Source organism: Dipteris shenzhenensis, chromosome 17 (genome assembly GCF_047967505.1).
Source record: "Dipteris shenzhenensis isolate YYH24624 ecotype China chromosome 17, Dip_SZ_1.0, whole genome shotgun sequence".
In the NCBI taxonomy this organism is placed as follows: Eukaryota; Viridiplantae; Streptophyta; class Polypodiopsida; order Gleicheniales; family Dipteridaceae; genus Dipteris; species Dipteris shenzhenensis.
In genome coordinates this window covers 52,655,303-52,666,818 of record NC_141612.1, presented here as the reverse complement: position 1 = coordinate 52,666,818, position 11,516 = coordinate 52,655,303, and the positions used below count along the sequence as shown (strand labels likewise).

Genomic DNA, 11,516 nt, shown 5'->3' with positions numbered 1-11,516 from the left:
CACCTCTTTTCTAAAAGGAACCTAACTAATTAGATCATTCATTAGAAAACAACGTAACCATAGGTGAAGCAGAGATAATAAAGTTGGATGCAAGATCGAACGATGACAACACCTTTATTTGTATGGTTGTAGTCCACATCACAATATTGTATAGATTACAACAAGAATAAATCATGAGCTCTTGTGAACATAGCCTTATTCATGTATTCATTGGGCTTGAATTCCCAAAGGCACAAATCTTTGGGCATCACCAAGTCAATTATTAAAGCACCCCTAACATTTGCAAGGAGACTTGGGTTCCGAGGGACTTTGAGTCATGTCTCATGTCCATATTTTTACTCATTCTTTTTTATCCTTTTAAAGATGTGTTAAAATGGTAGGATTCAAGTTGAATTTCAAGTTCGTAGTTAAGTGCTCTATGACGAGAATGGGATTGTGAAATATAGGAGTGATCAATGAACGAATGAATGCCGAGGGATTTAATTTCTGACTCCATTGTAACACTATATTTGTTTGTGATTATGTTGGTCTATCGTCTAAAGGAGAACACTCTAACCACGTTCAAACCTACACAAATTCGAGCTTACATTTAAAACTTTCGTTCCGTTGATTCGAACTCTCTTGGTATCCACTCTATTACCCATCCCGTCTAATGCGAAACGTGTTGTTATTGTCATCCTCGTCCTTTTAATCAGTACCTTTGATCGCAGCTGGTGCAGTTCAAAGAAAGCAATGACTAACGGTGGCGTGACGGGTTTTGTCTTGACGCCCCACAAGCTTTCCATGTGCATTTTGCTCCAATCGTACGCCCTCCCCGCGAATTCCTCTCCTCCACCATGTGTCCTATCCACTTCGGCTCGTCACAGGCTTGCACTTTTCCTACTTCAGCTGTTGCAGGTTTGCAAACTCTTCCCTGCGTTTCAGGTGTATATTTAATGCTAACCTGAATAAATTTATGTTCCCTTAATATAATACTCGAGAACTCAAAGCAGTGTTGTGCTAACCGGTAGCTGAAAGCTCAAGTAGTAGTCTACTCCTAATGTAATATTAGGAGTAGGTCTTTTTTCTCAAATTCTTACAAGGACTACTATTTGCCTCACAAAATAAACGCAGACTACATCGCAGACTACATAATAAGCATAGACTGCATATGAAGCTCTCTCTAGAGTCTTTCCAAATCTCCTTACAAACTAACAAGCTACACTCATTACATTCAACAAGCTACACTTATTCTCCAACAATTCAAAGACTTTCGACCAAGTACTTCCTAACGTCAAGCTAAGAGTGTTGAGTTGGTTTATAAGTCGTGGTTTTGGAACTTTCACGATTATGAATGGATTCAATTGTTGCTTTCTTTTTTAGTGTTTAAAAGAGAGACAATGTTTTGGAGTATGTGAGGATTGGGTTTGGAATGCAACAGAAAACTCACAAGTAGGGGACAACTACACCAAGAATAAGTGCAACGGAAGCTCAAGCAATATTGTACTAAACTGCTCACATATCTTATTTGTGCATAACCGGTTTCAAGGCTCACATTGGATCATCGTGGAAAAGTATCACTGAATACGTAAATTGAACTTGCTGTTTTATGCAAAATAGTGATAAAAATCAGCATTTTGCGGAGCTTCTATTGCGTTGAGTACAATCTTCACCCCGCGGATCAGCTCTATCGGTGGTTCATTTGCTATATTTCCTAGTTTTGGGGCCCGAATCCCAGACTATTGGTTGAACTATAAACAAAAGCCACTCCCACCCTTACTTCATCGTGCATCAGGCCAGCTCCCGTCTTCACCCGTCATGTGTTTACTTTCTTGAAGGGAATAGGGCTTTGCAATTGGCTATTGGTTCAGAACAGGGTTGTCTTTCAGTTGAGTTTATGCCTTGTTGAGTCAAGAGTTGGTTGGCTTTTTAGAGAGAATTCCAAGATTGTAGGACATATCCAAGCATGGGATCTTTCTGGTATATTAGGGGCATTCTCAAGCCTAGTAGAGGCTTTGGTAGTGGTATTTGTTACTTGAGTAGGGTGTTTACAGCACGTGAACTTTGTTGAGAAATATTTTTCTCTTTTTCTTTACTTAAATGGCACAACAAAATCCAATGTATTCCAGTTGGTTGCCTAGGAGGATCGGTTGGATGGCACTAACTATTCTCTTTGGAGTTTTTTGATTCGCAATCTGTTGGTTGCCAAGGGCGTTTACAGGTGATGAGGCATGACCCGGTCCTATAGCGCCAAGTACTCCTCTCCACAACAAGGGGGGTTGTGGTGGGCAACAAGGACAACAGTTGCCTCTGTTGGGCAAGCACTTGCAAGCATTACTCCTGAGCAAAGGAGGTGGGATACTCGAGCCTTGGCTTTGATTTGCCGAATGTCAAGAGGTTACTATCCCTCATGTCAGGTCTTGCCGGATTGCTAAAGATGCGTAGGATATTTTGAGAAATCTGTATCAAGCTTATCATGAAGGCATGGATGAGGGTGACTCTGTGGAGGAACATGTCACCATGATTCAAGATTTACAAGGGCAACTCTTGAAACATTGATTCTCATTCTAGACTCACAGCTTGTTACCGTTACTTTAAACTTGTCTTATCTTGATTTTCTTACATCTCTCAACCTTTTGATGTGAGGAAATCAAAATCGCCTCACTTTTCAAGAGTTGGTAGCACTCTTGTTGCAGGAGGAGCAGATGCGAAAGGATATGGCTTCACGTTCTTGTAGTGGGGAGCATGCTTTTTCAGCAAAGGATAAGGGCAAAAAAGAAAATTCAGCCAAGTCATGCCTCTAGCAGTGGTTACGGACATGAACATGCAGGTGGAAAGATAGAAAGGATGCCTCAAAGCCTCTCAAGAAAGGCAAGTGCCGCTATTGCCAAAAGTTTGGTCATCACATCAGTGAATGCTTCACAAGGCTTTCAAGATAGAAAAAGAAAAGAGTTTGTTATGGTAGTTTTAGACTCAGCTCATCGTGTAGGTTCGATGATACTTCTGCTCATTTTGTTGAGCATGATTGGGCCTTCTTTACTTGCAGCTATGATGTTTCGTGGGTCACTCATTTTCAGTGTAAATGAGACGGCTGAGACATGGTACTTTGACAGCGGTGCTTCCCGCCATACGCTTCACATAAATCTTTATTTGAAAACTTATCTAGTGCACCACTTCGCAAGTCAGTTTCGTGTGTCAATGATTTTTCTTATCCAGTAAAGGGATTGGAGAACTTAGATTTTTTGCCTCCAAGATCTTTTGGATGTCTCTGGGATTAAGAAGAATTCAGATGTACGGTCCGTGATAGGGAGAGAGGTTTTCACCAGTATATTATGTCATGGGTTCTTTCAGCTTGATGCTTATGAGAAAAGAGCATGTTCATCTTTTTGGCTTCTACTTTTACCATGCAGGATGCAGAGTTATTGGCTGGTCGATGCCTTGCCTCATTTGGAGACTCCTCCGAACAAAATATGTGAGGGTATCGTTTTTCCTTTCCCAAGGATGGTGCAGTCCAGGCTTCACGAAAATTACAGCTCGTCCGTACTTGGGTCTTTACTCTTAAGTAGAAGCCCAAAGTTTGCAATGTCATCAAGCAGTTTGTGGCCTTGACTGAAATAGGGACACTTTTTTTCTTTATTAGGGTTGTTAACCCCTAACCTCGGTTAAAGGTTGAGTTTGTCGCCACACAACTTATGCCCCCAGTTAGGGTTTATTCTAGGGTTTTCTCTCCGTAACTACTTTAGCTTTGTAGTTCATTGGTGTTGCTGCAATTTCGTTTTGGCTTTGCTCAGTTCCATTCTCTTGCGTTCTCTTTCTTCCATTTCCAACAAAAGCTACTCAATTGGGACATTACAAACTGAATGTTTGGCCAAGTATTACACAAGCAATTAGGCATCCTGCAGCTCGTCAAATGATTCATGGATGGACAACTTAAGCCCCGGCTCCATAGGAGTTTTGGGATGGGCTTACAGTTCTGAAATATGAACCTTTCTAGCTGTTTACCAAGATACTTTGACAAACCAATGCCTTTGCCATCTTGACAAATTGAATGACCAAGTAATACTATGGCAGCCTCAAATCAGAGATTTCAAATGTCATCTGCAATCCAGCTTTGACACCTGCAGTTTTTGCAGCATTAGCTGTGAGCAGCATGTCATCGACATACAAAACAATGAGCAAATCAGACCCTTCTTTCTTCACATAGAGGGTGCTTTCATTTAGACTATTCTGCATACCTTGGCTGGTCAAATAGGCATCAATCTTTGCATACCAGGTTCTAGGAGCTTGCTTCAAGCGATACAAAACCTTCTTTAACTCGCAAACCTTGTCTTCCTTGCCAAACACAACAAAACCAATGGATTGAGACACATAAATCTCCGGCAAGGGGTCCGCATTCAGGAACGTAATCTTGTCCAACTGATGGAGATTCCTTCCATAAAAGGCAGCCATGGCAACCGCACACCTAATGGTAGTCGTATGAGAAGTGGGAGCAAAGGTCTCGTCATAATCTATGTCCTTCTGTGCATAGTCCTTTGCCATGAGACGGGATCTGTTAGATCCATTTGATCTATGTTTAGCTTATATACCCACTTGCTTTCTTGCCCATAGGAAAGTCCACCAAATCTCAAGTGTGGTTCTTTTTTGAATGGAATCAATCTCTTCCTGCATAACCTGCATTGAATGCATGTTATCACTTGCATCATCAAAACAATCATGCTCATCTATTCTCAGCAAATTACTTGCCCAAGAATAGCCTGCATCCAGCCCACATTATCACTTGCATCATCAAAACAATTAGGTTCATCACTTCGCAAATTACTGGCCCAAGCTGAGTCACAGTAGTTGGCATCCTCAGCATCTCTAGTGTCACTACTTGTGCATCCAGGAGAGGTGCAAAGAGCTTGCTCTATTGGAGAGTACGAAGCAACCAATGAGGGACTGTCTTAGCTTCTGCACTGCTGAACTTTTGTGTGCCAGTGTATCCTCAATTTCTTGCTGAGTGATAGGATCAACCTGTAGCTGAACTGAGGCATTCACATCTTGTGAAACCCCCTGCGAATTCTGATTTTCAACAGTCATCTCAGCTCCAGCATCAAAAGAAATGGGCAACAACCTCCAGTGTATCTGATGAACCCTGATTTTTATCCAAACTAGCAAGGGGCAAATCTGATTTCTCAGCAAAAGAGAGTTTGATTGAGTTTGCTTGTGCTTTTTAAGTTAGGAATGTAATTTTGCCTCTTTGTAGGAAGCGATACATAAGTGTAAAGGGTCCTGTCAGTTTAAAAGAGAGAGAGAGAGAGAGAGAGAGAGAGAGAGAGAGAGAGAGAGAGAGAGAGTTAATTCCAGTTTTTGGGAAGTTTTTGTTTTTTGTTTCTTGGCTTGCTTGTTTATTTTTGCTTAGTCACCTTCTTCCTTTCTTCTTTTTCTTCTTTTCTTTCTCTTTTGTTTATTTGACGTATTTTAGTAAGCACTGGGTTTGCCCAAGAGACTCCGCTGGTCTTTAGAAACCCAGTATAGCTGCTTATGCTTGGGCACTGATGACGACATAAGTGTTGCTTTGCTTGCTAAGTATGTCTTCCTTTTGTTTTTCATAAAAGTTTTGTTTACCTCTTTTTTCTTCTCTTTCATTTTCCCTTTTATTTTCTGTGTAGATTTTTGGTCTTTAGAACAACAAAAAATATAATTTTGTATGATTGGACTTATTCTAGTCTTACAAAGGTATATCTGATGGTAAAGACCTTCTTGGTCTCAAGAGTGTAGAGTTTGTAGCCCTTGCTCTTAATGCTGTAGCCACGAATATGTACTTCTGAGCTTTGCCATCAAGCTTTCCTCTCTATTCCTGAGGCACACGTGCATATGCTACACATCCATATGTACCGAAGTAAGTGACATAGGGTCTTCTTTCATACCAAGCTTGATATGGTGTCATAACCTTAAGTGCTTTGGGACACCTATTCAAAACATGATTAGAGCACATAATTGCTGTCATCCAAAACTTGTGAGACAATGCTTTTGCCTTAATCATGCACCTTCCCATCTCCATGAGTGACTTGTTCTACCGCTCAGCCACTCCATTATATTGAGGAGTATAGCGGACTGTGCATTCACATGTGATGCCTTTAGAAGTTTGCTAACTCCTTGGACGTGTACCTTCCCTCTCTATCCAAACGTAGAGTCTCTATCCTGCAGCTAGATTGATTCTCCACCATTCCTTAAATGCAGTGAACACTTACGATTTTTGCCTAAGTGCAAACACCCAAGTGAATCTTACGAAAGTGACAAACACCCAAGTGAATCTTATGAAAAGTGCAAATACCCAAGTGAATCTTACGAAAGTGAAAGTAGGAATGACTTCCAAGAGAGTGTATTCTCATAGGACTGTAAACGTCACTTTGAATGAGCTGCAATGTCTTTTCAGCCCGGACGGCACCATCCCTTGGGGTGAGAACCTATGCATTTTTCCAAGAATGTTGCCCTCACACATGCTTAGGAGGAGTTTCCAGAGGAGGCAAGGCATCCACCATATGAAACTTCTGCAAAAGCATAAGACTACCAAGGTTTGCTTGTCCATGCCACAACTCTGTACCCTACATGACGGAGGTGGATGCAGTTTGTGCTCTTTTCACACATGCATCAAGCTGAAAAAGACCGTGATAGAGTGTGCCTGATAACACCGATGTCTTGTCATTTCTCTTTTACGAACCATACACCTTTCATCTTCAAAGATGACCTGAAATCCTGCTCTAGTGAATGAGGAAACTGAAAGCAAAGTCTTTAGGGAATACAAAGCATCATGGATGCGGAGATCCAAGCCATCAACAACTGCAAGTAAAATCTCACCAATCCCTCTAATTGGATAGGAATAGTTGTTGGCACAATTTATCTTTTTGCCAACAGGAGCACATGACAGCATGTCAAATAAGGCCTTCTTGGACATGATATGTCTGGATGCACCGCTATGAGTATTTGGAGTTTCATTAACATTGAATGTGTGTGAATCCCAAGAGGCATCATAAGTGCATCTAAAGAAGGCCTAATCATCCTCTACAAGCTTTGCGGAGGCATCATCTTTTCTTGGTGGAAGAGCTTGCAACAGCCATACCAGACCTTTATTCTTCTGTTTTGCAATTCTCTTTGGGTGCTCATTGATGTGATGGCTTTTTACAATAATGGCATTTTCCCTTTTCTTGGGCTTATGAGCATCCTTCTTGTCCTTTCTAGAAGTATGACCAGCATTATGTTTGGGCTGATATTTGCCTTTGTGGCTATCTTTTGCAGCAAGAGCTTGCTCTCCACCATGTGCATTCAATGACATATTATCTCTTGCTTGCTCTTCTTGCAACAAAAGTCCCATTAACTTCTGAAAAGTGAGAGGGTTGGGATTTTCCCTCATAGACAAGCTGCACATCTGTTACGACTTCATCAAAATTCAGAAGTTGCTCATGCAAGTCCTGAATCTTTATAACGTGGTATGCCAATGAATCTCCTTCACCCATATGCATTGTATCAAGCTCTCTTCTAGAAAATGAGGCTCTTGCCTCATTACAAGCCTGATGCATTGCTTTCAAAATGTTCCAAGCATGCTTCGAAGTTCAACAGTATCGAGTTTGAGATATAATTGACCTCTTCATTGAATCTGATAGTGGATGAACAGCAAAGGGGTGACGAATTATTGCTATTATTGGCCAAAAACTGACTATTCTTGGTCTAAAAGTAGCATGCAACATGGCTGATGCACTCAGCTCAGACATGGACTCCTAAAAATACTTATGGCAGACTATGCACGCCTTAAAAGACTGCATGCATGCCATCAAATCGCTCATGCATTGGGTGTCCTTGCCTGGCCACAAAAAGAAAGGACTGCCTTCAACTCGTAGGTGTAGAGCTAGTCCCACTGGAGTAAAATGAAAGTAAAGTGCATGAAGTAAAAGACAACCCACATGCAACCCTCATGCAATCGCATGGCCACATGCATCCATTCATGCACACTCAATTAGGCACATGCCTTGAAAATAATAATTTACTTTAGTACTCTTACATGCATGGCTGTCTGGTGCACACATGTGCCTAAAAACAAGGCATGCATGCACATTTACTTTGCACATGACATCAAACCAGATTTAGTATATGCTTATGAATCAAGAGAGAGGCTGCTTGCATGCATTGACATGCAGCAAATCAGCAGCATGCAATGGTGCGTAATATGCACATGCATGCAAAACATCCGATTCTAGGCGTTGTAAACTCGCACCTCCAGAAGCCATGTGAGCCAAAATGCTATTAAAGCAGCAACTCAGAACAGCAGCGAACTGTTCTGCTAGATCGATGCTCCTTCCTTGATTTGCATGCATGTACGCTAGGAATGGGGCATAATAGTCCACAAATGAAAGATATGAAAATTTGCACCTTCGTTCGACCTGTTGAAGCTCACAAATTAGTTTTTCAGCCACACTTCTGAACTCTGTTCAGCCTGACAAAAATCAACTTGAACAAAAACACAGGCTTATGAACTGACCGAGGCTCAATTCACACTGCTTCAAAATTCTACGATCATTATGACAGCCTCCAGCAGCTGACATGGTCGTATCCAGTTCATGACCTTTGCCAGCAAGCTTCCTTTGGGTCAAGGCGCTTCATCAAGGAGAAAAACCCTCCAAGTGTAGCCAAAACAGGCCCAAAAAGGCTGTAGGGAAGTGGGGGGAGGGAGAAAAATAAAGAAGAAAGGGAGACACGAAGGGCTGGCAGCCCAGAAACTAGGAAGGGGAAGAGGCGATTGCCTCATGGCAGCTCAGCTGCATATAGGCAACAAACGCCCCCCTTATGGGGCTATGTGCCGACCCACAGGACCGGGGAATTAGAAAAGGTGGTTGGGGGGGGGGGGGGGGGGAGGGGCCTAGACCTCCAGGCTTGCAAGGGAGATGAAAGAAGGAGTGGTGGGCAAAAAGCAGGGTAGAAGAAGGGGAAATGACAGCCCAAGATGGTCTGTGTCATAATAAATCCGTAAGTTGCGCACTCTCGTATGAATGGATTTTTGTACATCATTGCTGTCGTTTAATATGTCTTTGCATATAAAGAGAGCCTTGTGCCCCCCTCCCCCCGATGTATGCACATTTTTAACATACATCATGTAATAATCCATGCTCATGTATAGCATGTTAACTATGTGCACATTAAGTTTTTGGGTGGTAGGACTACTTTACACAGTTCGTGTGCATTGAAGTGAACGTATAGCCCGGCGACTAGTGCCTCATCATTTGAATATTGCCTGCTTTATAAAGCACAATCTGTGTACCACGATGCATCTATCTCATATGAAAGCTTATATTTGAGTACAGTCTAAAAAGGTCTCCCATTCAATGCTCCAGGACAAGCAGTTCAAGCGTAAGGGCTATGCATTTTTAGTTTGAACTTAGTGAGTGCTAATCGTTATTCATCTTTATGAACATTTCTCATTGTGCAAGCTTAAGTGATAGGAATGTTTTTTTGTTAGCAATTTGTGCTCATATGAAGTATATGGATTATATTTGACTAGGGTTTTGGTGAGTGAGAGCCTTTGTCATGGTTGCATGTAACCATCTTGTGCTAGTTTTGGCAAAGATTCAACTTGATAAAATAAACGTCTCATGCATCACGCTAAAGTGATAGGGATGCTTTTTCATAATTGATTGTGCTTGCATGATTTGGATTATCTTTGACTAGCTTTCCCTCATGTGCTAGCCTTCATCAGTCCATCGTGTACAAGACTTAGCACGCCTTATAGGGGATCAGTATGCACTTATGAGAAATGTAATCTCTGTGACATGCAATTTACTCATGGAGCTGAGTAGGTTCCTAATATGGAAGAATTTGATATTTCAGAATCTTGGGATGAACATATTAGAGTACATGAAATTTTTGTTGATGTGTCCTCATAAACTTGTAAGATCGTCAAAGGTAGTTTTAACTATTGTCCTCTACACAGGTGGCTTATCATGATTCACAATAAAATTTACAAAAATACTGTCATTATAATATTGTATGCGTGTTTGAAAAATTTGGCACGGAGTTGCACTTCTAATGTAGATGTAAATATGTCTAGGCCCATGAAAATTTTGTGGAGCCATCGTTTGAAGAGTTGCGGTACCAATTAAAGCTAGCTCTTGAGGCTGGGGGAGATTTAGTTGTGAATCAAGTGGCAAGCCGTCTTGTGACATTTTTGTCCCCTGAGGATTTATTTACGTTTGCACTGGGTTTAAGAGGTATGTTTTTTGGAAAACGTTTTCAGATGTGTTCCAATCTCACATTGTATTTTCTGTGCGCGTGCACATGTTACAGAAAGAAAGAAATCTCTATGAATGAAAACTAAATTGTATATTCTGCCTAGAAGTTGAACAAGTCACCAGTTTCATGTGTTGTCTAGTGCTTCTAAGTAATTCTTAGTTGGACATTGGGACATTATAAGGATGGGATTTTCTGAAGGAATGTAGATAGAAGGCCAGATAAGATGGTATAGTCTGTCTCGGGCTTTTGTGACAAATTTGGCTTTAAGGATCTTCTCTAGTTGTGTACTGGGTTTGTCTTTGATCCAATTCAAGATTGTTAAGTGCTTTTGAGAAGTATGCCCTTTTCAGTTTAATGATGCTATAAACATAGCATCACTCATCAAAATTGACAATATCTTTGAAGAACTTTGTCTTGGGAAAATTTAACTTCTGTTGTAAAATCTAACATAGTGCAAAGCAGTATTGCATCTTTCGATGGTGATATTTGTGGGGTGGCCTCTCTTGTTCATGGTCTTGATTGACTTAGAAGGATGAGAAAGCTTTGGACCATGATTGCATACCCTAAAGGTTTTTAGTTGGCTACTGTTGGGAGATGCTATGATTGTTTACCATATTAAGAGAGCCGTGACATTCATACATACATACATACATACATGTACATTTACTTGTATATGTATGTATATTATATATATATGTGTATATACATATATCTATATAATATACATACATATACATGTATATGTATGTATATTATATATATATGTGTATTTACATATATATATATAGGATACATATATATACACGATATGTGTATATACATCTATACACATATATATATAATATACATATATATACATGTACATATTATGTACATGTATATATATCTATAGTATATATATATGTGTATGTATATGTACATGTACATATATGTATATTATATATACATGTACATATATATGTATGTATGTATGTATATATACACACATATATATAATATACATATACATGTATATGTACATGTATATATACATGCATATGTACATGTATATAAATATATGTATGTATGTATGTATGTATGTATGTCACGGCTCTCTTAATATGGTAAACAATCATAGCATCTCTCAACAGTAGCCAACTAAAAACATGTATATATATCATACATGCATATATACATATATATACATGTATATAATATACATATATCTACATGTATATATATGTACTGTATGTATATGTAATATATACATATATATACATGTATATGTATGTAGTGTA

The 11,516-nt window shown here is 40.0% G+C and overlaps 1 protein-coding gene across 3 annotated transcripts in view; it reads left to right on the top strand.

Moving 5' to 3' along the window:
• The first annotated feature begins 286 nt into the window (after window positions 1–286).
• LOC147892283 (anaphase-promoting complex subunit) overlaps window positions 287–11,516 on the top strand; it is a 191,470-nt gene continuing 180,240 nt past the window's right edge. Inside the window, exons 1-4 of one of the 3 annotated variants that reach the window (XM_087388196.1) lie at window positions 287–376; window positions 543–624; window positions 711–897; window positions 10,058–10,217. In XM_087388196.1, coding sequence (XP_087244322.1) covers window positions 733–897; window positions 10,058–10,217 — 325 coding nt within the window. In that variant the 5' untranslated portion in view covers window positions 287–376; window positions 543–624; window positions 711–732. Of the gene's footprint in view, window positions 377–446; window positions 898–10,057; window positions 10,218–11,516 lie in introns of those variants that run through there. The other 2 variants (XM_087388195.1, XM_087388197.1) reach the window with 2 other exon arrangements.